Source organism: Peromyscus maniculatus, chromosome 9, assembly GCF_049852395.1.
Source record: "Peromyscus maniculatus bairdii isolate BWxNUB_F1_BW_parent chromosome 9, HU_Pman_BW_mat_3.1, whole genome shotgun sequence".
Classification (NCBI taxonomy): Eukaryota; Metazoa; Chordata; class Mammalia; order Rodentia; family Cricetidae; genus Peromyscus; species Peromyscus maniculatus.
The window spans coordinates 22804652-22831065 of NC_134860.1; the positions used below are offsets into that span (position 1 = coordinate 22804652).

Below are 26414 nucleotides of genomic sequence, written 5' to 3' on the forward strand. Positions count from 1 at the left end.
ACTGCACAAAGGAGAGAAAAACAGCCTCCACTTTCAATGAGATCTCTGAACTTTCCAATGGCAACAGCCGAACCCCCGAGCTGCAGGTCCAGTGAGCTGCAGGTCCAGTGAGCTCCAGGTTCAGTGCACCTTCTCCTGGGGCGCTCTGCCTCCAGGAGGGAGTGTGGTGCACCTTCCCGTGCCGTTTCAGGACAGCCAAGCAGCCGCTGACCACTCAGGGTAACATCTCAGCAGGGCTTCCTTGTATGTGGGTGTGCGTCTGTCCTGGCACTGCCCAGAAAAGAGGAATGGAGCCTGGGCTTCCCTGCCCATCTCCTTGCCAGTCTTCTGTGGGAGAATTACTAGGGAGACAGAGATGGAAGGAGCAGTCTGGTCCCCTCCTAGCATCCTCTTTCCTGAGCCTTGCATCCAGCAGGAGAAGCTGGAAGCTGGCTGCAGGTGGCTTCCCTTTGAAAGCCCTGGCTGCCTGACGGCATCTATACCAATTACCTCTGGGTTTTGAGAACGGTTAGAAAACTGCTCCTTCCTCTGGGCTGAGTCAGTGTAAGCAGGTTAAAAAAGAAAAAAAGAAATCCTCTTATCTGAAAATTGTTTAAAAAAAAAACAGGCAAGATTGAGCAGGGGTGGTTTGAGCGAAGCCTAGCTTTCAGAAATATAAAACCCTCATACTTAGACGCTTTTCAAAATATGCATTTAATTATATGTGGAAGCATGTGCTTGTTGGAGAGGCCCCCAACCCCCCATTACCCCCTCCCCGTGCACGGACTGTGGGAACAGCAAGCCATTCACATTGGGATTCACAGAGGGAGCATAGGTATGTCCACCTCTGAACTCAGTGGCCTTGTCAGGTCTGAAGTATCCCTGTCTGAAGTCTCACAGCTGAAAACAGGAGGCTGAGACACAGTTGATATTCCTTTTGTGTGTTTACTGAGAAATTAAAGGTAGTATTTTTGTCCTATGGATGGTTTTACACAGGCCCATTATACAGAGGAGAAAACTGAGTCCTAGCGAAAAATTAGTGTTTTCCTAGACACACAGATCACACAGATGGCCAGTGGCAGAGCTTCTGTGTTTTCTCCAACCAGCTAACCAGAATTTAAAATTCTCTCTCTCTCTCTCTCTCTCTCTCTCTCTCTCTCTCTCTCTGTCTGTCTCACACACACACACACACACACACACACACACACACCACACACACACACACACACACACACACACACACACACACACACTCGGTCTCTCAACTCTGTCTTTCACTTTTTTGTGTGTGTATTTGTGAGAGGGGTTTGCAGAGGATGAACAGTGGGGGAGAAGAGCGAAAAAGAAAGAGAACGGAGAGAGGAGAAAGGCTGGCTGGTGGAGTAACTAATCCGTAACTGCTCCAGGTGCTGCAGCCTGCAGGGGATTTTTAAATCCAAGTAGATCCCGGAAGGTGTCCTCCCACCCCCACCCCCGGAGCCAGAGCAACCCCTTCAGCTAGAGCCTGCAAGAGAGAGAGAAGGTGGGGAGGAATGTTTAAAAATATAAACAAACAAACAAACAAAGAAGAAGCAAGAAAAAGACTGCGGACGGAATGGAAAGTTTCCCGGGCCGCGAGGCTTCCTTCTGAGACGGGTGGCGGCCCCTGATCTGCTGTTCGGGGCTTTTGCCGAGTGCTTTTTACAGAAGTGCAAAGATACCTAAGTTGCAAGGGCTTTGCCAGGCACAGCGGAGCAGGGAGGAATTTCAGAGGCGGGCTGGGGGCGAGGGTCTCCCCGCCAGGGCCGGGCAGATGAAAAGGCGCACACCGCAGCCGCGCTCCGCTCCTCCCTGCGCTCCTGGCATTGTTTGCAAGCTGAGCCGTGGGGAGCACCGCGCGGCTGGCCGCGGCCTCGCTGGCTGCCGGCTCTTGCAGGGCTGCTGGGAGTTTTTAAGCGCTGTGAGAATCCTGGGAGTTGGTGATGTCAGACTGGTTGGGTCATTTGAAGGTTAGCAGCCCGGGAAGGGTTCACCGAAAGTTCACTCGCATATATTAGGCAATTCAATCTTTCATTCCGTGTGACAGAAGTGGTAGGAAGTGAGCTGCTCGGAGGCAGGAGGGTCTATTCTTTGCCAAAGGGGGGACCAGAGTTCCCCTGCGCCGCGGCCGCAGGACTGGGATGCCGAGGACGCGAGCCACCCGGGCAGGGCGCGTCTGGGCACCGGCGGGGTAGGACCCGCGCGCTCCCGGAGGCCTGCGCGGGCGTCGCCTGGAAGGGAGAACTTGGGATCGGTGCGGGAACCCCCGCCCCGGCTGGATCGGCCGAGCGAGCCTGGAAAATGGTAAATGATCATTTGGATCAATTACAGGCTTTTAGCTGGCTTGTCTGTCATAATTCATGATTCGGGGCTGGGAAAAAGACCAACAGCCTACGTGCCAAAAAAGGGGCAGAGTTTGATGGAGTTCGTGGACTTTTCTGTGCCGCTCGCCTCCACACCTAGAGGATAAGCACTTTTGCAGAGCGCGGTGCGGAGAGATCATGTTTGACTGTATGGATGTTCTGTCAGTGAGTCCCGGGCAGATCCTGGATTTCTACACCGCGAGCCCGTCCTGCATGCTGCAGGAGAAGGCTCTCAAAGCCTGCCTCAGTGGATTCACCCAGGCCGAATGGCAGCACCGGCACACTGCTCAATGTAGGTTTATTATTTTTTTCCTTTCTTTTACCAAGAAAAAAAATGTCTCTCTTGCATGCAATAAAGACACTGGAATAAAGTGCGATGGTGGCAAGACAAAGGGTTTAATGATTTAATGCTGAAGGGTGTGATCGGCTGGCATGCATATGGATTCCATCTCTGCTGAAATTCCCTCTCGGAGGTTTTCTTCCCTAGAAATGCCTCCTGAGCCCCTGCTCTCCTTTCCCACCCCATTCTCTCTTGAAAATAGTTTTTAAAATACGTACGGAGAGAAGGGGAAAATAGAAGGTGACCACAAGACTTTGAAACATTCTTCAAGTAGCGCAACCTGACACACCATGCAGTTTGTGTTAAATGGGTGCAGAGGGTCGTTTAGCTTGGCTGGAATTAGCCACAAGCCCAGTAACAGTTGTGCATTTCAGCAGCACATAGGTAACTAAAATATGACATCGTCCCTTCAAGGAATGCAACCTTATGAAGGCGATTGCTCCCCGAGTTCATAATGCACAGGGCAGGATGGTGCAGGATGCTGCCTCCCTCATTCCCTTCGCTGAGCAAAGGCAATATGTCTTAGCATTGACCCCACTGCCACCTCTCCAAGTCACTTTGTTGGTCTAAGAAGTTGCTGTTTTGCTAGGGAACTCCTGGCCACCAACACCCCTTGGGCTGGCCATTCATTATTTCCATATCTTACAATTCAGCCAGGAGTCTGGACTTCAGTTAAAGGAAAAGAAATCTAAAGAGGCGGCCTCATTTTTAAAAACAATATTGACTGTTTGGTTATCTGATGCTGACATGGTGCCTTGGCTCATTGGTCAACAGTAGCTCAGCTTCAGGCCTGAGAAATGACCAGGAGTCCTGGGAAATCTACCTAGGGCGGGCAGCGGTGGGGGCCTGCAGGATGCCTAGCCACCCTGACAGTGATTTAGATAAATGGCTCATCTATCTATCAAAATGTTTTTAGTGCTTGATTTGACAATTCATTGGAGCATTAGCCTGAAAATGACATTTTAAATCTTTGTTTTCAAAGAGGTCAAAGTTTAACTAGAAGAAATCGAGTTTTCCTAACAACATGGTGGCTTGTCTAAGGAGAGGTAAAAAGGCAAGCAGAGCAGGGGGCAGTGGCCACATGTCAGCTGACCTCTCTGAAACTTTTCCCTCAGAAAGAGAAAAAGGGAAAGGAAGAAAAAAAAAAAAAAAGTCTTGCTTCTTGGGCCAGAAAATCAACAGGTCTGTAGCTGGGAAATCAATAACCATTTGGTGCCAACAGCCTGGCCGTCCAACTTAACATTCGCAGAGGCACACGCAGGCAGAAGGAGCATAGCTCCAGGAAATGTCTTCCTAGTCATACCCTTACCTCGCTGTTGTTCACTTTCTTTTGGGAGAAGGCAGAGAAACTAACTTAGTGTTAAAAAACATTTTCCAATCCACTAGCAGGTCCTCGGAGTCCTCCTAGCAATGCCAGTTAAAATAATGTGGACATTCTGGTTGGCATCCAGGGAACTGGGCGTTGTGAAACTGACTTGTTAGAGAGGATTGTCCCGAAACATATTTTATAATAGAAGAATGAACTGTCCTGGGAAGAGATTCCATGGAGCAGAGTTACTTGCAGAAATTCTCCCGTTTGCAATTAGCCTTCCTAACCTGCCTATTGGGTTGCCAGAGTGGAGGGAAAAGCTTTGTTTGTTCTCGAACAAGTTAAACAAGGGATTTGCTTTATCTGGGGAGAGCTGGTGCTGAATGTGTCACTCGCCTAGGGCAAGCCGATAAGCAAAAAGTGTTGATAACAGCAAGGTTTAGCTAATCAAAGAAACCTGCATTAGACAAAGTAAATAAAGGCATTTGACAAAAGCGTTTCAGAAATTCCAGTGTCTTATTTTTGTAAGCAGGGCAATCAGTGCTCACTGTGGTCAGCTTCAGCTAGAGTTTCAACCCCATGCTCCAACTAGGATCTGAAGTAGCCAAGTGTCAACATTGCCCGTGCCCTGCAGACTGGCTCTGTTCTCCACAAACCGCTGAATCCCAGACCTTCCCATTGGTCCAGAAATTATATCTTTCGAGGATAAATAAAAACAAAACAGTCTTTTAAATGAAAGTTCTAGGAAGTACCTGTGTCTTGCAGCGCTGGGGCTGTTGAAATGAAAGCCTACGAGAGCCACGGTTGCATAAGTAACCACGTAAATCCCGTGGACGTAGTTGTCCATTTTACCTAACGGCTGTTCTGAAAAGGTACAGATCAACTTTGCTCTAACACGGAGGAAACAGTGGGCCAGAGACGCAAACCTGGTCCTAAATCCCCACAGAACTATCCCAGCCTCTTAGCCTACTTAGGTTTTTAGTGTGTGTGTTCAAAAACCTTTGAACGTAAGAATGCCCCCAGAACCTCACTTGGTAAAGTGTTAGAATACTCCCTTTATTTTCCTTTTAATTTTAAAGACGGAAAACTGATATGCCAGCCAGCTGTTGGTTTGGAGCAGGGCCTGAGGATTTTTTGGTATAAACATTGGAAATCAGGATTAGGGGCGACTAAGGGAATGTGGTGTAAATAACAGAAAGAAGGCGACCCTGGAAGGCATCCATCCGGGTCACTAAGTGTCTACTCAGATGCCTCCTCGATTCTCTTGGTTTTAGGTAACCCCAGATGTTTTCTGCAGTAATTGCTCTGTGGGCACAGGATAAATCTTAAATTTTTTTTTAATCTAAATATAGTTGCTTTTGGTGAAATCACAAGTGTGACAACATCTTGGCCCGTTTCCTTGTGCTCTCTCTTTTCAGCACATCAAAAGAAGGCAGAAAAAAAGTGTTCTTTTTGAACAGGGTTTTGCCCATTCAGGAGAAATTATTTTTAAAATGAATAGTAGCAATGTGTGATTAAGGAGGAAGAAAAGTTCCCCTCGCAGAGCCCGGAGACCCAGATTTGAAGCATTAAGCAGGATCTAAGTGCTCTCCTACTGAGCTATAACTTGAGGTCAAAGTGGCAGAGTCAGTTACCTTCTGAAAGACAGACTCAGTGGAGAAGGACAGCCGCCATACGAACTGAGTGGCGTTTTGAATAAATATTTCAGTGAAAAGGCCCAATTGTTTTCCTAAAGTGGGACATAATTTTCTGCGCTCAGCCACATGACTCGGTAAGGAACACCATCCTAAAGAGGAGAAAGGCCTCGCTGCAATCTCAGAGTGCAGGACAGGGACCTTCTGAAAACAAAGGGGGCACAAAGTTTTCCTTCCCGGTCCAAAAAGAGGAGGAATAATGGAATTTTGTCGATTTCCAGATAAATGGGTAGGTTTGCAAGCTGGGATCAGGACAACAAAAGAGCAGTAATTAAATTTTACTGCCAGAAATGGTGAATTCCCAAAACCAAGTCCTGGGAGGGGCAGGCACCCAGGGTCTGCTTCACCTTCCACCGCTGCCCTTGGAGCCAGGTGAGCAGCTCTGGTTTGAATTTGGCTCTCCAGCGGGGATATGAAGGCTCCGGCACTGGGTCTGACCTGTTTTTTCTTAATCTGTGAGTGACCACAATGTCAGTTTCTGTCAGGTTAGCTGGCCTGAAGGAGGTTTTCCTTCTCATTTTGGACTATCCAGAACCAGCAGATACCATCCCGGCTTTCTGTTTCCATTCCGTTTTTCTTTTCTAATAAATCACAAGAATAAAACTATATTCTTCAAATTTCAGATACATTTTTTTTTTACCGTCAACATGTTAAACAGGAAAATGGCTGAAAAAGAAAGAAAATCTTAGTTTTCTCTTTTACACATTCAGCAAGGTTATTAACTTCTACTCCAAAAAGGAAATACATGATTAATGATAAAGATTATCAATTCTGCTCATAGGGAATTTATCATTCTTTAAATTTAAAACTTTTTTTTTTTTAAGAAGGGCTGGGGAGCTTTTAACTTGGTGTCAGGGAGGAAGGTGGAAATGGAAAACTCAGAAACTATAAGCATGAAACTCATTTCCAACTCACCCAAGCCTAACAATACGAGCCATGGGCATTTAGAATAGTGGTTCTCAACCTGTGGGTCTCGACCCCTTTGCAAGTCGAAGGGCTTTTTCACAGAGGTCACCTAAGACCATCTAAAACCACAGATGTTTACATTATGATCCATAACAGAAAAATTACAGTTATGAAGTAGCAACAAAAATAATTTTATGATTGGAAGGGTCACCACGACATGAGGAACTGTATTACAGTGTTGAGGCATCAGGAAGGTTGAGGACCAGTGCGTTAGAAGCCTTGAAGAGAATCTTCTGCAGAGTTTGAGCTGCATGTAAGTGCCGATAAATTCATCCTTAAATGGCATTTTTATACTTTAAATGTTCTAATATAAATTCAGTTAACTATCAATTAAATAGATTATTTCGGATATGGGAGTTTTTGATGAAGGTTAATCAGAAAAATGTTGGCTGGAAACCTTTCCCAAGATATTGATGTCGAATCTTGCCTTTCAAATTACAGGGCAGTTACGGCAATTATCTATCTCGGGGTTTCTAGAAAACCTTCATTTCAAATGTTCTGCCGCAGTTCCACGTCAGTCAGTGAAATATGCCAGATATTTCACCATTACGACATCTCCTAGGCTGCCCCTTGAACCCACGGTTGGCACAAAAAGCCTTATGATACCATGGTCAATATAACTGGAGAGGCCACAACTTAATTTTCCCATTATAACTAGGGATCGCCTTGTGTTTCTGGGTCATTCTTCCAAGCACATCTGATTCCTTTTGTAGCCAGTTGCATGTCTGTAAATAGAAGGCTAGCTCTGCACGGATAGGCTCTGCTTCCCGGTATGAGCGGGAGTGGGACGGGGGAGGGGTGTGGAACTCAGCTGACCCCTTACAAGCACAGTCTACCAACCCTTTACCAGTTTTTTTAGGAAGCTGAGATTTGAGGTGTTAGGAGGAGGATGGTCACTTCGGATTGCAGATTGTTCAGGATCCTGCCAGAAAGTGGCTTGGTCTGAGTATCTCCTGTTAAATAGGAAGTGGATAACCTCCCACCCCCACCCCAGTGAGATCTTGTGACACCATCTCATCAGTCAGTCGCTGCCCTGAATCCTTTTTTCATGCCTGGCTTCCTGCTTCATCATTAAGATTTGCTGGGGATGGTGGTTCGCACCTTTAACCCTAGCACTTGGGAGATGCAAGCAGGCAGATCTCTGAGTTCGAGGCCAGCCTGGTCTATATAGTGAGCTGCAGTCCAGCTAGGGTCATATGGTGAGACCCTGTCTCAATTAAAAATTAAAGAAAGAAAAAGTGATGTGAGATCTGAATCCCATATCCAAGCCTCTTTAAACGATAAGGTTCCAAGTTCCGACTACAAGGAGCAGGAGAGATGATATCTAGGGCTTTCTACTTCTCTTGGAGCTCCGGCAGGTACCAGGCTGTGGGTTTGCTTACTCTCCTGCCTTTCTAGATGTGGAGCTGCAGGGTGGTGAGGTAGGTAAGATTCTGGCTTGTGCAGAAAGGGGCCAGGATAACAGGAAGTGACGTCAGACCAGTTACCCTGTCTGCTGAGCCCTTCCTCCAGAGTACAGGGCTTTAGGGCCACCAATGGAGAGAACCCACCCAGAGAGGGGAGAAAGAAAGTTCAGATTTAAAAGGGTCGTGGTGAGCGATCACTTCCCTGACACCTCACAAGAGAACCAAGAATAACTTGATGGTAATGGGGAATTTTAATAAAAATTCTGAGACTTTATTTTCAGTCCTGTAGCGGGTGCCCCTTCCCCAGCTGGCAGCTGTGGGATTCTTGTCTTCTAAGACCATCCAGCAATGAGCAGATGCCAACCACCCACAAACCCTGTCAGATCCGCAACCAAAGTGTGAGGAAATTCACAGTTAGGGCCAATCCCTAGGACTCCCATGTAGTTTTCCAGCTCAAAGTTTCCAACCCACTCTGCATCACGTGACCTGTTCATTTGCTGCCAGACCGGAAGTCAACGCCTTTTCTCCGCTTTCTATTTCCCTTTTGACTTAAACTTCAGGTTATTCGCTTTTTCAAATATCTGCCTTGAGACACAGAGAAAGTCCAAATGTAAGGCTCCATCGTATTTTCTAAGCGCACACTTGTCTCTAAGGTCACACCTTTGTAAAATTTAATATGCAGTTATTCTCCTAACTTGACCGGAACTTGGGGGGGGGGGGTTGTTTTTCTGATAGGCTTGGTGGCGCTCTCCTGTCATCAGGTGCGTGAGAGGTGAAAGCAGGAGAATGGGGAGTGCAGGACCAAAGCAAGGGTGGTGATGGGGTGACCTGGCCTGAGCTGGCTGCCCCCCTTCCTAATGAGACACACACACAAACCAACAAAAGCAGTGTTTCTTGTTGTTCTGTATTAACTACTGTTTTCCCACAAGTTAAAATTTTACCAAATTCAAAATCCACAGGAAAGACTGAACAAGTACATCAGTTCACTGGGAAAGGGAGATTTGGATCTCATTTATCCCAATTTTCTTCTAATTTCCAGAACAAATGAAGAAGCAATATAATAACTCCCTCTTCTCAAAAAATATTAAAGGTTGCCACAGCTACGGCCTTTGTTATGACATCAAAGTCCATAATTATAAAAAGGCTGGTGGCGGGAAGGGCCTTTCACTTCAAACGATTTTTTAGGATCTGCCTATTGGAAAGCTTGTAGGGATAATTAGCTAAAATGGAAGTGGAGGCTACGAACTCTGGTTCCTGATGTTTTCATTTAGCTCAGCACCACCATGTGTTGTTGAAGAGAATTCTTAAAGGCACACGTAATTATTTCATTATGGTCCGCAGAAAGCTTTCATTGGCTCTAATGACAAGAAGCTGTATAAAAAGGCATACATTTTAATTAGTCCATCTTATATTTACATCAGATAAATAACAAATAATTGATGAAAAACAAGTCTTTGGAATGGATGGCTTCACATAGTATGCTGGTTACAGTTTAGTGATGAGACATTTCCCTGTAGCTTTGCATTTTAATTATCTAGACCTTGTGGTGGTGCATGAAACTGAGGCACTGATGTTGCCATTTCCACAGCGAAATAATCGCGCTGAATGCCTCCAAATTGAAAGCTGGAAAAGGTAGCTAGCCACACGTCTCCGAGGAAGTAAATTACCAGTTCCATTAATTTTCTGTTCGTTAGCACGCCTTTGATCATGCGAATCTTTGTGCTTTACCTTTTCGGAGTGAGAGCTTCTGTGGTTTCCTGTGTGTAGCAGTTTCATTTCCAGACTGAAGACTTGAGTGTCGGTACCTTGTCAAGTATGCACGGGAAATTCAAAGAGCCTTCTCCATGTTCCGGGCTTGTTTCTCCTTTGATTTTTATATGAAAACACATTTCACATGATTCATCTGTTTTGGTGTACAGAACACTAATTGTTATTATTGATTTTTAAATTCCATGACCATTACAAGAACCCCAGATGACTGGCAGATAAAGGGTAATAATGCATGGAGTTCTGGAGCTGTTTCATGTTTGTCTGGAGTACTTTATGTGGTCAATATTAACTGCCCCATTGAAACTAACTGCTGTATCAAATAACAGTCAATCAAATGAATGTGCTTAGAGATTATTTATTGAAAGCTTTAATTGTTCACTGGGGCCCTGCTTATCAGAGGAAACAATAGGAACTGGAGGTGGCAAGAAGTTTGCATTGGCAAGTTGGAGGATGCACAGGAGCTGGGCTCTCTCCACTGCTCGGTGGCTGAGAGTCTGCGGAAGTGAGCCTGTCACCTGGGCATGGAAGGCCCGAGTGAGTGAGAGGACAGGATTTCCCTCCCCTCAGCGGAGGCTGTGAGAGCTGTACCTCCCTGCACTGCAGGCTGATTCCTGCCCTCATATCCCCTTCCTTAAGTCTCTCCGCATCTGCTCCCCATCACTGCCTGATGGTCCAAGATAACAGAAACAGCTTGACTGGACACAGGGTCGATTTCTACAGCTATAAAATGGGGGTAATAATGTCTGCCACGCAGGATTTGTGGAAGGACTGGCAAGCATGTAAATTAAGATTCTATTCTTGGGAACACACAGTAGTCACTGGCTGTGATTTCCTCTCTGCCTTAAGTATGTTACCTGTGGCAGATGCACACTGGCTTAAATTGGCTACTACTTTTGTGGTCATTTCTGTTTTATCACTTTCCTGCCGTCTGTAGTTCCTCACCTTGATGACAACCCTTCCTGTTTATCACAGTTTGAACAACTCTGGTCCTGATTCAGGGGCAGCCAAACATCCAGATTTGCTCACATTACTGACAGTGAAAAGTAAGCTTACAAAGTTGTTGCGGTACTCTTAGCCCAGAGATGCATGCCACTGGGGCACCTGCCTCCTCGTCACTTGTTGATGTTTTAGATAAGGTAGAGTGCCATCCAGCAAAGGCTCTTGGGTGTCTGTCGTGTGCCAGGGGCCTTGATATGATCTTTGAGGATATCAAGAACGTTCAGCCCCTGTCTCTGCTCTCTCTAAACTTGAGAGAAACTAAAGTGTGTCATGTGACACACACCTTGTCACATAAGCATGTCCCTGGGACTTTGAACCTAAGATTGATGATGGAAGCAACAGGGGATCCCTGAGACCCACAGCTGGAGTATAAGTGGTGTATCCATTTTTTGTCACGATAGAGACCCATGGTTATACCCAAATGAGATACTTAAAAAGAAGCCTTTAAGCCTGCATTGAATGATGAATTAAGTGCATGTCATCCAGGCTCACTTCTGGAGAGCTGCTTTGTGGATGTTTCTGGAGTATCTAGGGAGTAATTGTGTACCTTGGGGATGGAGTTGGATTTACTTAGACTCTTGGAAATGTCTCATCCTTTACGATTGCCCCTGTGGCTTACTGGGTAACACACCATCCCAAAACGTAGTGTCCTAACGCTTTGTTATCTGATCATCCTGTAGATGTAGTCAGACCGCTCACTACACTGAATGTGACATCAGCTGGGGCAATGGTAGCCAGTATCAGGAAAGCTCCCTCCAAGGGCTGTGTGCAGATGGAGAGCTCAGCTGGGGCCATTGCCTGGAGGACCAGAAAGGGGGCAGGAAAGGGAACCTTCTCATAACCCAAGAGCCAGCCTTCCATGGACAAACTGAAGTGATTCTCAAAGACTCAGAGGGGCTACACTGTGTTCTGGGGCCCATCAGTGACAGGGCTAGCCCAGAGTCAGTGTCCAGTGATCTTTAGTCTGCACACCACCATGGCTGTGTGCTGCACAGCAGGAAGACAGTAGTGTCTTCTGAGCAAGGCCACGTTTAAGAATGATCTGTGGCACTTAGTGAGTTTGCCTTTTGGCTCCTTATCTATTTAGCAGAATTCTACATTACTGACTGTATATTTAGTTAGTCCACCACAGACTGGAAGAAGGATATTGTTTTCCACAGCGTATAGATGAGGAAGTTGAAGTTCAGAGCAGGCAAGTGACATGACTGAGGTCACACAGCCACCTGTGAGCCTGGGTGACAACCCCACCAAGCTGATCTTTTCTTCCACAGTTTCCACTTTGCAGGTCTGTGGCCTCTGCCATTAGACTGTCATCTCTATCTACTGAGTGGACACTTCCCTAATATGTTTTATGTCCTAATAATGCCAAGAAAGGCCCCCAGGAGTGTTAGGGGAGGGCGGGAAGACTAGAAAGCCCCAGGACTGTGGCTCACACGACTTCCTCTGATTACATTATTCTCTCAAACATGAACGATGGCCTTCCAGACCGCGAAGGAAACCACTGGAGCTGTGAGGAACCTTTACACTCCAGTCTCTTTGTTCTCGCATCCTGTTTGTTGTGGGCTGTGCGCCTAGTCACTGCCAATGCTCCTAAGGCTGAGGCTGCAGCAGATTGCTTAGGACTCACGGAGGTTCTTGGGGAGACAAGCACTGGGAAATGCAGCTTTTCACGTGGCCACTCTAGTTTCTGTAAATATGTCTAAGTGGTTTGTGCAAGGTAGTACCTTAAACAGCATCTTCCATTACCAACAATAAAACCAGGCAGGAGAGGAGAGGGGAGGAGAGGGGAGGGGAGAAGAGGAGAGAGGAAGGGAGGGTAAAAAATCTTCTTGAGATGATGAAACTGAATGATGCTTTTGACATCTGCTACTGCTTGAAATATCCGTGTGTATGGAGGATCCCAACCTTAATTAACCATAATTTTTTGTCAAACTTACAATAATCGTGATTATTCTTGGCTATTCAGATACTATTCTCACTCGGTGACTTCAGTTCAAACACGCTATGTTGGCAGTCAAATGGTGGCCCCAGATGCAGCTGTTTCCTGTGATGGTGGATGGCCTCATGGCCCATGTTGCACAGCAGCCTTAACCCCCCCCACACTACCCGCATTCTGGGACTTGAGCTCCACGTTGGCTCACTTTTCCATCTGTGAAATTGGTCTGTGATGCATACCTTACAAACTTAAGGGCAGAGTCTTAAGGACTTGAGGAAGCGATGTATGGCATGCATCCTAGTTTGTGCTTCTGTTGCTGTGGGAAACACTGACCAAAGAAACTTGGAGTGGAAAGGGTGTGTTCAGCTTGCACGTGCTGAGCACACTCTGTTGTTGAGGGGAGTCAGGGCAGACACTCCAGCAAGGGCAGAGGCAGAAACCGAAGAGTAGTGACTGGTTCTTGTTCAACTACTTTTCTTATACAGCCCAAGTCCATCTGCCTGGGGATGACGTCACCCACAGTAGGCTGGGCCCTCCCACATCAATCATTAATTAAGAAAATGATTCACAGACCTGCCCACAGGCCGGCCAATATGATAGAGGCAAGTCCTTAATTGGGGTTTCTTCTCAGGTAATTCTAGTTTGTGTTAAGTTGACAAAAAAAAAAAAAAAACAAAAAACAAAAAAAAAAACACCTCACTATGTTCCCCAATGTTTTATTGTGAAAAAAAAAATTTTTTTAAGGGCAGAAAAGTTGAAAGTATTTTCAGATGCTACAGCCATCTCTGCCATCAGGCATGTTCACTGTGTCTGTTTGCTTCCTTTTGTATGTACAGATATGTGCCCTTGAGCATGTCTGCCCATGTGCCTGCAAGTGCTCGACTGTGTGTGTGTGTGTGTGTGTGTGTGTGCTTGCAAGTGTGTACACGTGTGAATACATCTGTGTGTGGCTCTCCACCAAGAGATCTCTGAGGTCAGGCAGTGCATGATATATATCTGTTTTATCAAGTCTGGCATAATTCTTGGTCCACTTTGAGCACTCAGTTAACTGTACACTGTGAAGTCATGGAGATGTTCAGGTCCACATTTTTTTTTGTACATTCCATACCAGTGCTCTTCAATAGGATCTTCCATATGATAGAAGCAATATGCTATCACAAGCAGTGTCATCGAGAGTTACATGTGGCTCTTGAGCTTGGGACATGTCGCTAACACGTCTGAGGAAGTCAACTTTGAAGTTTATTTTATCAGAATTAATTTAACTTTCCGCTGCCATGTGGCTTGTGAACCAGCGGAGCTGGGGACTTCAGCTGTTTCTGCTCTGCTGTTGCCCCCCTTCTCCCTTCAGCCTGTCTTCTCTTCTCTTGCTATTAGCAAGCTCTAATTATCTCTTTAAGTAGATGGCAAACAGACCACAGGAGAATGTAAACAGAGTCTCAGGGCTGGGAGCACAGTCAACTGCTGAACTGTTTTTCCTCTGAGAAGAACGGTTCTCCAGGCCTGGCAAAGGCTTCCCGCTTACTTTGCAGAGGACCAGGGGGTTGGATTCCAGAGTCCTCTGGCAGTTGTATCATGGGAGCAAGCAATGTGTCCATCCCAATCCTGGGTTTGCAGTGGACTCGGTATTCCAACATCTTCAAACTACTTTCAGATCAGCTTGGATATCTCAACAAACTTCAAGGAAGCTGTACTCTATGGAAGTCCCTATTTGTTTCTGGAAAGTTCCAAGCACTTTCTTCTACAGGAGTTTTTCCCCTGAATACATCATATGTTCATTGTTTGTAACCTGGCACACAATGGATGCTCAGAAATAGCATCCATTAGAAATAGCTAGATGTAGTTCAGTGGACATGAACTTGAATTGCAGAACACCTCAGGTTTGGGTAGTTGTGCAAAACATAGGAAGTGATGTCAAGGCAGCTTCCAAAGCTGGGGTAGCTCCTGCTTACAGCCACGACAAGCCCTTATGGGTGTAATCTGGGAAACTCGCATCCTGAAAACAGGGGCTGATTCACATGGCTTTGGGCACTCCCATTGGTGGCAGCAGAGATTTTTCTGATGGCCTTTCCTGTTCACTGAGACAGTACCATTTCCCTCTTCCTCCCCTTCCACCCAGCTCTAGAAAGTGTGAAAAAAGAAAATAGAAATAAAGCTAAAACACAAAACTTGACCCAAGTTTACTTCCTGCCACAGTGTCTTCAAGTTGGGACTGGTCTTTACTAAAATGAGGCCATCACATTATTCCAGTATTGACAAGGCTTCCTGGGAGCTGGTACTTAACAGAGGTAATGGACTGAGGAGGAGACCACTGCTGCTCCCCTCATCTTACAGAAGAGCGTTTGTGGGCAAGAGGGAAGCCGAGCTGACTCACAGTGGCTGGGGAGTAGTGAGGATGCAGGGCTCTACACCTGTGTGAGGGCACTGTGCTGTGCCAACCATCTACAAGACATCCCCACTTACTGTGGGAGGAGGGCAGGCAGGCAGGGCTGGGAACCTCAGAACCCACGGAGCAAGTGCTCCCGAGTGAAAGGAAAAAATACTTTTAACAAAATGGGCAGTTACTCTAATTGCTGTGCCCTACTGTTCAGCTCCCTCTATGTCCTAATTCATTAAATTATGTGCACACACAGGCTTATTATTTACAGATGTTTGCACTTTTAACTGCTCATAGGAAACAGATGTTTCACAAAAGGTAAACAGGCCAGTGATCTAAGCCCTCCTCTAGTGGGTATCAAGTGAGTCTTACAGCCCATTACCTCAGGCCCTCTGTGATAGTTGTGAATTGCAGTGTCCAGTGTGGGGAGAAGAATTCACTCCCCCAAGGAAGAACATAAAACACAGCAGTCCCATAAACAGACACCTGCACCCCTGAAGAGCGTGCACAGGTGACAGGCAGGTAGCATTCACACAGAAGCAGCTCACTACATGTGCTGGAGAGTTTATAAGCAACTGGGGAAAGAGGAAGGCAGTCCAGTGAGGAGACTTGATTACAAGGTTTGGGGCCACATGCAGGTGGATGTGGAAGTCTTGCCACCTTTTCAAAACAATGACCTGATAAAAATCAGCTTTCTGATGCCTCGTGTGCTGGCACATGGCTACAGTCCTGGTACTCGGGAGGCAGAGACAGCGGATTGCTGCAAGTTCACAGCTGCGTGGGGAGGCCCTGTCTCAGAAGCCAAAGAACACAACAAAGAATCGGAGTGGCTAGTTTGTCACCTTGCCACATACTGGGGCAGAAGCAGTAGATACTACGTAAGTGGATAGTGACTTCAAATTTTCAGAATACTGGGGAGCAATAATCTCTCCAAAGTGCACAGTGAAATGCATTGTTTATGAACTGCCACGAGCTCTCTACACAATCAAATAAGAAATTAGCAATAAGTTTGCCCATATCAGATCACTCTGTACACTGAAACCTGGAAGCAGTCACAGTCAGGGTGGGAGATGGGTATGAAATATTAAGGGACGTATCAGGTTTATTGCATATTTGACCGTGAAAGTGCATTTTATTTTGTCTTATGGACCTTTAAAAAGTCCATATAATGGATTAAAGGTATTAAAACGCCCACATTCTGCCTGGCTGTAGGCCAGGAAACAGACATGAAAAATAATCCCACTAGAGAGAAGACGCAGGAAGGAATTCAAAACTGTATTTATGGCAAGCATGTTGACCTCTGTGACTAATAAAAGTGTACCCACGAGGTGAGCTTTGCAGAAGATGCCAGCCCCTTACAACACATTGTGGTAACAGTGCCTTCAGAACATGGCCCACTCCGTGACATATGGTTGTCATGCTCTCTCTCTCGCTCTGGAAGTGAGGGAATTCATGAATTTTATTCTAACTCGGGAGGGTGCAGTAAGGGGGAGAAGTCTTAATTTAGTTTATCTTTAAACACGGGTCAGCAGATTAGCTCAATCTGGGCCATGGCCAGGCCACACCTATCAGTCATGTTTTGTGGATGGCTGCACACTCCCTCAGCAGCGGAGTCCAGGGGCTTGGACAGAAGCTGTGAAACCCACAGGGCCTGAGATGTTTACTGTGTGCCATTTGTTATGGACAACTTCGCTTTCAAACTTCAAAATCAAGCTGGACATGGTGGGTCCTGCCTGTAATCACTGTATTTGGGAGGCCGAGAGGAAAGAATCACCTTGAGATCCAGGTCAGCCTGGACTAGCCAGTGAGACCCTGTCTCAAACAAACGAAACCCTATAAAACTGAGCAAAGCCCCCAAGAGACGGCAGTGGGGGTGTGCCTTATCACTGCAAGACGTCCATGTGGGCATGTGAGAAGGTGGGTTCTGCGGCAAGCCAGTTCCTGTCTGTGAGACCCAGGCCATACCACGGAGCCTTAAAGCTGTGACTTCCTCCTGTGAATTACGGTACTTCTTGTGGCCTGACTCAGCTCTCCGTCACCCTTGTCACCAGAAAGGATATAGGGCAATGCAGTGACAGCATGCTGCCAATCATCTGCCAGTGCGGACTATGACTGTCCTGAGGGCAGAGCCCATCAGTTGAGTGCAGGCTAGAGCCATCTCACGTGCTCCATCTCACGTGCTCCACCCACATCACGGGAAAGCAAGGGAGCAAAGATGCCGTGTGGCCTAGTGACGCTCGTGGGTGCACAGCCGGGGCCCGTCACCCCCTCCCCTCCCTGGCTCCAGCAGGCTGTCTGCCATTTTCTAGGTGTCTCTCTGTGTGACAGTCTCTCCTAATAACTTGCTTGAAGAGGACTCAGCTGCAGCTACATAGCACTGGCTAGTCATGCTTGCCCATGCTGCCCTGTCCACCCAAACAGTCCGTTATTTACTTAGGTATTTATGTATTTATTCATGTATGTACGTATTTATTCATTTTTATAGACTGGGCACCACTTTTTAGCCCAGGGTGGCCTTATACTAACAGCAATCCTCCTGTCTCAGAACTTCACCCCAAGTGCTGGGATTATAGGTATGGACTCTGAGGATGCTAGGCAACCTGGAATAGAGAACTGCCAGGGTGAACCATGGGGGAGATCAACAGCACAGAGCTTTGGACAGATGTACATGGATGAGCTTAGAAAGAAAGGGACACAGTGAGAAATCAGGGAAGCTGGCTTGCTCCACTTCCATAGTTCCAGAGGCCCTCTCAGCTGTTAGGAGAGGAAATTGTTGTTGCAGGGAAAGTGGAAGAGATGGTTAGCCAACCAAGAGAGAACTCCGATGGCCAGAGGGGGGCCTTGGAAGGTGAATAGCACCCACACCCTTCCCCAATGTCACCCCGCCTGAATGGCACCATTCTGTTCAGGCAATGTACCGAGTGCTCTGTGATGATGTGACTTTTAATATTCTCAATGATTCAAAGAGGGTCATGCTATTGTTTTAGATCAGTAGAAAGCGAGGCTCAGAAGTTAAGGAGAACAAAATCTTGTCACACAGCAAGTGAATGATGCACATAGCTTTCAATCTAGAAAGGCTGGCTCCAGGGCTCAGACTTTCAACCTCGAGCCTCAAACAAGCCACCCATCTGTAAAGATGGACACATTTTCCCTTCTTTGGATATTTCCAGAATATTCAAGAAAGCCCGGGCTTTGGGAGTTGTTCACAGTTGGAACATTTTGAAGTTTTCCTTGGCAGTCTTTTTAGAAAAGAAATAAGAAGAAGACACTTTGAAAGGCGCAGTTTTCTCTCGTACAGGAATCCAGTTAGAAAGAGGAGCGTCTGGCCTGGTTGTACGGTAAACTGGTGACTGTAGAAACTTGAGTGGTTTTGAAGGAAATGTCACCACCTGCAAACCTGTGCCTGCTGTGGAACCTGGCCCCACTAGTAACAGAACCTCCACACTAGTCATCTCAAGGCACAGGAGGGTGGGCACCGTGTCCTGGGTCTCTGCTCCCTGCCAGGCCCTCTTGGGAAGGGGTTATCCAGCTCCCGTGTGGGACCTTCCACTTCAGATGACAGTGTCAGTGAAGTCCACAGGCTCTGGCTTCCGACTCTTGCTTTTCTTCCTGCACCAAGTGAACTGGACAAGCAGGGCCTGCAGGAGCGAGGGGAAAACCTGATGTGTGGGTGGCTCACCTGTGAGGCCCCTTCCTGGGCCTACTGCTCAGGTCCCCAACCTAGAAAGGAAAAAGGTGTCATGCCCACCTCCCTGTCTCCCAGCTCCTGCTTTCTTAGTTTTTCAGTTTGTACATTTTGCTAACCGGGAATCAGTCTGTCTGTCTGAACATTTAGGGGAGTCTTAAGAGCATATCAACTGTCTTCTCTTGATCCCTGGTTTAGACCTATACTCTTGAACCTAAGGCCAGTCAAGTTCAAAGACCTATCCAACACTGTTCCCTGGCCTCCAGCAAGTTGCCTTATCCACCTTGTGCCCATAGCTTCTTGCTTCTACAAGGCTCCTACAACTAATGCTCTCTAGGCATCCCCTAGGAATTAAGGCATGTAAAAAGCTTAGAGCAGAATGTGGGTGACTAGCATACCACCTGCTTAAATGTTACCTGTTACTATTGCTTGATGCAGTTATCTGCTAAACTCCAGAGGCACTTGCCATTCCCGTGGTGACTGAGAGCCATATTAACACATGGATTTCCCCCCTCTGCCTCAGCACTCTAATAACCAAGTGTGAGCTCCTTTACCCGTGTGTTTTCACACCTCCTCACTGTGGCCCATGAGGAACTCATTTCAAGATGCAGTGAGCATGCATCCCCCAACCCCGAGTGGACACTGAGCATCAGAACAAAGACGACTACCTCTGTGGTGTCCTGCATCTCTATCCAGAGCATTCCTGGGACTCTCTTCACCTAGCTCAGCCTTTTCCACGCAGCACTCTTTGTAATTTGGGCTAGGTCACTTTATGTTTAGAGGAAAGACGTTCAGTGGACATGATGAGATATCTTATAGCCTCCCGAGACCAGAGTATTTAATCTCCTTTAGCATAGAAATTGGGGACAGCTCTGACATGAAAGTAAAGTTGGTTACAGAGAAGAAGCACAGAAGGGCAGACAAAAGGCACAGGGGCCTGTGAGAGCCTGTCGGGCAGGGAAAAGAGGATCCCCACTCAAGTGCAGCTTTATACAAGTCTACAACTGTTCCTGGCTCTGGTGGAGACTTTACTAGGCTAATATATTCCTAGGAAGGTGTTAGGAGGTTCAGTCAGTCCTCCATCAGATCTGGGCCATCTTGGTGGTCGAGGGTCTTAGCTACAGCAGAAGCTGCTGCTCCCCATCTCTCTAGCAGCATCCCCACTACAACAGCCCAGAGTCCTGCAGTGTCCCCATGGGAGACACTGGTGCTGGTTAGGAACACTGCTCTAGAATAAGGAAGGTGGGAGGAAATGCTTACTGGAAGCGTCTGCTAGTTAGCATTTATTGAGCCTTTACTGTATGTCAGTCTATTAGTTAACATTTGTTTAGCTCTTACTATATGTTGGTCTATTAATTAACATTTATTGAGCCCTTAGTGTATGGAAGTCCATTAGTTATCATTTATTGAGCCCTTCCTATATGCCAGGCAAGTTCCAAATATTGCTTCCCTTTTGTCAACAGGAATTTTAGGACCATCTGAATTCTCAGGAAAGAAGTACTGGGGCTCAGAGAAGTAAAGAAAACTCAACAGTGGCTATGTTCATGTGTGGTAGAGAGAGATGAAGTCCAATTGGCTTGGCAGCCAAACCTACAAATCCCTTCATCTCCACCACAATGCCTATGCAGGCACATGATGTCATCAAGAGAACCGCACCATCAGAAATAAATTAGCTTCACAGTTATTTTAGGCTGTAAATATGGCCTCCACCTGTAAGAACTGACACAGGAAAACTCAAGGGAATGTATATGCAACCAAACAGAGCATTGTTTCTGTGAAGAAACATTTGTTTAAATTCTCGTATCAATCCTTCATGTTGGAGCCTCCTCAGAACACAGCAATGGGCAAAGGATTTCAAAGTTGCCGTCTGAAAATCATCTTTCCATTGCTTTCATTTTTCTCCTTTTAATTTTTATTTTATGTTTTGAGACAAGAGCTAGCCTGGACTCACAGACTGGCCTCAAATCTGTAGTGTTCTTGCCTTAGTCTCCTGAGTGCTACAATTACAGGTGTAACCACGACACCCTGCTTTCTTGTTACTTTTTTGTAAGGCTGATACCAACCTGGCTTTCACACACATTTCTTGAGCACAAATAAAGAAGGTGTGTCTGCATGATGGATGCTTCAATACTCCTGTTTTAGTCTGCTTTCCGTCTGGGAAATCTGAGCACATGAAAACCATGTTAGTACAATAGCCACCTTAAAAGTTATGGGACTCCTGATTTAGAAGGAGGTTGTGGAGCTGAACTCTTGTGGCATTGGGATAAACTCTCCAGGGGACCTTAACATTGTGACACACCCAGTTCCATGCTGACCTGACTCCCGAGGCAGCTCAGACTCCAGTGCCTCCAGCCAGATCATTAATTCACAGTTAGCAGGGTTAGCCTGCCTGCTTTCAGGGAAAGTCTATCTGAACCCTGGCCTGAGCTGACTTCGTCTGTCCCAGGAAACAGCATCACACAGAACACCTTAGAAGATAAATTCCACATACATTCCTTGAAGTGGGATGGGTGTGACGAAATTGAAATATAGGTTTCGGGCATGTTGTGGTCCCCTGTGAAAATATGACATCAGTAACTATAGTAAAACTCATTCCCAGGAGTGCTCTCTCCCGCTGGTGGTGAGCTCAGACAGGTGGAGTTTGGGCTGAATGAGGCCGGGTTTCCCTCTCTCTGAGGTTCCGAGCTTGAATCATGTCAGTGTTGGGAAATCATGCCTGTGGATTAAAGAGAGAGGGCTACCCAGCTCCACAGTCCTGACTTTAATGACTCTTCCCCAGCCTAAAACTAAGCTAGACAGGTGGAAAATGAAAGACACAGAAAGTGAGTTTTCAGGACAGTGAGGCGGTGATTCTGTGTTGAGGGGAGAGAGCCCCGCCCCTCCCTCCCTCCCTGTGGTTTTGGGGAGGAGTGGTGGGTTAGCAAGACCAGGAACACGGTAAGTGCTCCATAGACAATAGACACTGCTCCTTCAGGTTCCTTCCTGATAACTGAGCCCAGCACTGGCTGGAAGCCACAACCAAATTCGTGAGAGAGAAGAGGGTTTCTGGTTTCGGGCAAGTTAATTCCACAGAGCATACATCTTAACTTGTGAAACATTTACTCCCAGGTGCACTGGGAAGCTGGTGGAGCTCCCAGCCAAGGAGACCCAGCAAAATGGAATCAGGAAGTGGTGAGGACAGTGGACATACATTTTCATGTTGAAGTATCTGAATAGCAATGCACACAGGAATTATCTGGCTATTTTAGTAAGATGCCCAGATGATCCACAGTCCCTGGGGTGGCCTGGGTTCCGTGTCCTCACAATAGCCAGAATGAGGGTCAGGAACTATACTTTGAAAAGCAAGGCTTTCTTTAGAACTCAGTAATCAGCCTTCGCCACGGAGCCTTTTCAACCCCTGCCTGTGTCCAGCACCTGTTACATGTGTGGTCAGAGCAGGAGAGAGAGTCTCACATGCCTTCTCCTGCTTTACTAGGGTCAGTGCTGATCTGGGCAAGCACACTCAGCGCCAGGGTCACTGGCAGGTTACTGAGTCAGGACGCCAAGGCTGGGGTGGGGTTTCCCTCCGCTGCTCCTCCTCCCTGCCCTGTGAAGCATCCTCGGGCTCCACCACTGGCGGCCCGCACTCCTAGGGAACCACACTTTTGCTAACCTCCCTTTGAGAGGCCTGGGAGCCTCTTCCCCAGGCCTGGTTGGTGAAGAGTCTCCCCACCCCCCCACGCCCCCACCCTCCACCCCCAGGGCGTCCCCGGGCCTGAAGGTGATATGTTAATAAAAAGGCTCTGCAAGCTCGCTCGCGCATGCGCGCATGCAACAGCCCAATCTGGTTCTAATTACTTGTACTTTAGTTGAACTTTGGCGTTTCCTTTGACTTTCTCCCTTATGTATGAGAGCCGAGCTGTGGGCTTTGCGATCCTGTAGAGAATCTTCTGAAAAGTGGGGCGGGGGCAGGGGGGCGCGTTCAGATCGGCTCTCTGGTGCCAACAAAAATCCAACCTAACTGGATGTTTTGACCAAATGCAACTTCGCCATTCGCCCTTAATTAGCTGCAGTGAGTCCTACCCGCCGACCCCAGATCTAGGCTCCAAACTCTCCAGGGGCTGTGCAGGAAATGCCTTTTGCTTTGCAGCTCCTTTTTCACGCCAAGTATCAGCTGCCCAGAGGCTGCATTAAAATACTGTCTCAATCAGAAGGTTCTAGGAAAGAGGCAGGCCTTTCATGATGCCTGATACCTGCCTGCCTCTAATCAAGCCGCATATAGAATCCTGTAATCTGTCAACAGGGGCTAGTGGGCTGTAAATTAGCTCTCACAAAGGCCAAAGAATCTACGGAGCTCTTAAATGCACTATCTGCTACTTAATCTAACCTTTAGAAAAATGCCAAGCACGAAAGGAATTGTGAAGCAGCTATTGTTGGAGACATTCTGTGTGTTTAAGGGACACTCAGGTGCTTTGTTGACAACAGGACACTTATACTGTGTTTTCCCAGGTGAGTCCAGTTATTGACTGCAGCACCCACGTAACAGGCAGCTATGTTTGGGGTTTTCTTTTGTTCTGTTTTAAGGTTTTTCATTTTTGCTTTATTTGGAGACCAAGCCAACCCCGAGGGCTATGGCAGTGTTTAAGAAGCTGCCTCGGTGGTGGTACTGGTCCTGTTTTTGTGCTGGCCCAATAGGTGTGGGCTTTCCTGAGCAGCCTAGGTGTGCAGGCAGGATCCCTGTGCTGGTCCCTGCATCTCAGTAGCCTGCTGCCAGTCCCAGTGGGAGAGAGGTAAAAACTGACAGCCAGGGTTTGAACCTTTTCCAACAACTTGAGGGTGTGATTTTGTGTCTGTTAGAGCTAGTTCCTAGCTGCTGCTTTGGGATGGTCTTTGCTTTCCTCTGTCTCTATTGTGTTGAGATTCCTTTTGGTTTTGGTTGCGTGTGATCAGTTAATGAAAGGTGGGCTTGGGAAGTGGCCTTTCACCACAGACCAGCTGGAAAGTCACAAGTCGAAGGCCGATGCCAGCTCTTCTAGCTGTGAGGTGCTACTGCTGTGGGCCATGCTTTCAGGAACATTAATAGGAAAGAAGGAGGCTGAGACAGCAGGATCAAGAGTTCTAAGCCAGCCTTAGCAAAATAGTGAATTTAAGGCTAGCCTGAGCTACATAGCAGAGTCTGTCTCAAAACAAACAAACAAGTAAAAAATAAAAACAAAACAAACCCACACCAGATGGAAGAAAGGAAAGGGAGGAGGAAGGAAAGAAGGACAAGGCCGACAGACCACTGTGTGCTCAAGGACCAGCCTGTGAACGCTGTGCTAGTGACAAGGGTTCACAGACTCTCAGTGAAAGTTTGGCTCCAACTTAGTTCTCAACGGCCCCAGACGCCAAGATACATTATTCCCAAGCCCGGCTGTCAGCCTCTCTCCTGCATGACTGTGGGCCCAGGGCTGCACAGCCAGGCCCCCCAACTCTGCCCATACCGTAGCAAAGAAGCCGGCAGTTACTCTGCAGATCGGATGATACTGTGGGTGGGGAGGCAGTGACCTAATGGAACAGAGTCCGTCAATACGTAAACAAGTAAGCAACAGATACAAGCAGATGTCCAGCGCCAGATCGGAATGATTCCTCCAAGACTGACTCCCCGGCCTGCAGTCCACCGGGGTGGCTGTAGTGCCCTTCCTTTATTGAATGACGCTACAGGAGCCTCTCCCGCCACCCCCACCCCACCCCCACCCCCGGGACGTCTACAGGCCGCTGTTTTGGCCTGTTGGAGATTGCTGAATGAGCTAATACAGAACGCATTGTCTGCTGAGCCGGCAGAGTTTTCCAGCGAAATTTTTATCCTTCTGTGGACTGATTGTACTTGCCTGGAATAAGGAAGAAAATGTTTGAGGCCTCTCAAGGGCATTTGATGAATCCAACTCTAATTTAAAGGGACTAATAGATTATTGATTTAAGCAGGGTGACCGTGAGCAGATCAATGGCTAAGCCATCTGTATCTACCTTAAATGCCAAAGGTGTCCAGTGAAAGGGGATCCACCTTAAATACCAAAACTGTCCCTGGGGAAGGAGAACTAGCTCCATCCCCCCCAAATCCCCGGCTCTTTGTGGGGAGGGAGGGAAGCAGGCAGGAAGAGGAACTCCAATAAACTTAGCCAAAGTGTGTTTATGCTACATTACTAAAGACCAAGTGATTCCATTGAAATCCTCCGAGGCTTTTATCTTGGTGCCACATCCTGGTTTCCATTCTAGAACATGCCTTGGAATGTTTGCCTTCAGCCAACTCTGTTGCTCCTGAAATTTGAAATTTTCATTTCATTCCCTTTGGTTTGGTGTCACTTTAAGTACTGTAGGTCACATAGAGGAAGTATAAGACCACAGACTGCATATATAAATACACAGTCATTTTTTGGGTTGGTTTTCTTTGTACTGAGGATTCAACTCATGGTCCCATGTATGCTAGGCAAATACCCTACCATTTAATTATACCCACCCCCCAGAATTTTTTTTTAATTTTGAGACAGGATCTCACTGACTTGCCTAGGCTGGCCTTTGACTCATTCTGTAGCCCAGGCCACAGCTTGCCACCTTCCTTCCTGCCCCGGCCTCCCAGGCAGCTGGGCAGAAAGCCCTGCAGCACCAGGTCCAGCTCATCTTGAGCTCCACATAGCATCTGACACAGCCTGCATGATCCCGTCCTTTGGGCTACAAGGAACTGGGCACATGGGGTAAGAGAGCATAGTTCTCCTGTGCTGTGGTGAACAGGCCTATGGCCATGCTGGTTGGTGAGAATATGGAGTCCAGGGCTCTGCTGATTGCTTAGAAGAGATTTTCAGTCCCACAGGCATCACACTTCTTGGGATTAGCTCATTCCCCGGTCTGTTTCCTCACTGGGAAGATAAGATGCTGGTTCCCTTCAGTACAGGTATTTAAAATGACATATTTATAGAAATTACCACCCACTTTTGAAATTCAGGGCATGGCTGTGACAGCTGAGTCCAGCCCTGATAGGACTCTATTTACTACAGTCCTAGGGAAGCCAGAGCAGCTGTTCCACAAAAGGTCATGCTTCATTCATGTGAAAAACAGGGTGCACTAATGATGTTTCTACAGACTCGTTCATGTGAAGAACAGAGTGTATTAGCAGTGGTTCCGCAGCCTCGTTCATGTGAAGAACAGAGTGTATTAGCAGTGGTTCCGCAGCCTCGTTCATGTGAAGAACAGAGTGTGCACTGGCGATGTTTCTGCAGAGCTGCTGATGCCCATGGATAAACCAGAAGCACACACATCAGCTCAACCTAAAGATGAGCATGGGAGCAAGGGCATGAATGTGGACAGTCGTTAGAAGCCAGTTTATCAGCATGAATTAAACACTAACAAAATCATTTTGAAATATAATCTTTACTAAACTTAATAATTACAATTCTGAGACTTTATCCCAAAGAAATAGATGGAAATACACTGAGATTGTCTGTGATGATGTTCATTCCTGAGAGATGTTTTGCAGGAAAAATACTAACAAGGAACTATAGTCATGACGCCATAAACCAAACAGTGCCCCAATCTCAGTATAATTCCACTTCGGCTAGCAAA

The 26414-nt window shown here is 46.9% G+C and overlaps 1 protein-coding gene across 5 annotated transcripts in view; it reads left to right on the forward strand.

Moving 5' to 3' along the window:
* Positions 1-26414, forward strand: part of Rarb (retinoic acid receptor beta) — a 347580-nt gene that overhangs the window by 200101 nt on the left and 121065 nt on the right. Inside the window, exon 1 of one of the 5 annotated variants that reach the window (XM_006975124.3) lies at positions 1931-2652. The exons of 3 other annotated variants lie outside the window; for them this stretch is intronic. In XM_006975124.3, the coding sequence (XP_006975186.2) occupies positions 2499-2652 (154 nt within the window). In that variant the 5' untranslated portion in view covers positions 1931-2498. Of the gene's footprint in view, positions 1-1930; positions 2653-26414 lie in introns of those variants that run through there. One more of the 5 variants, XM_015994017.3, reaches the window with a different exon arrangement.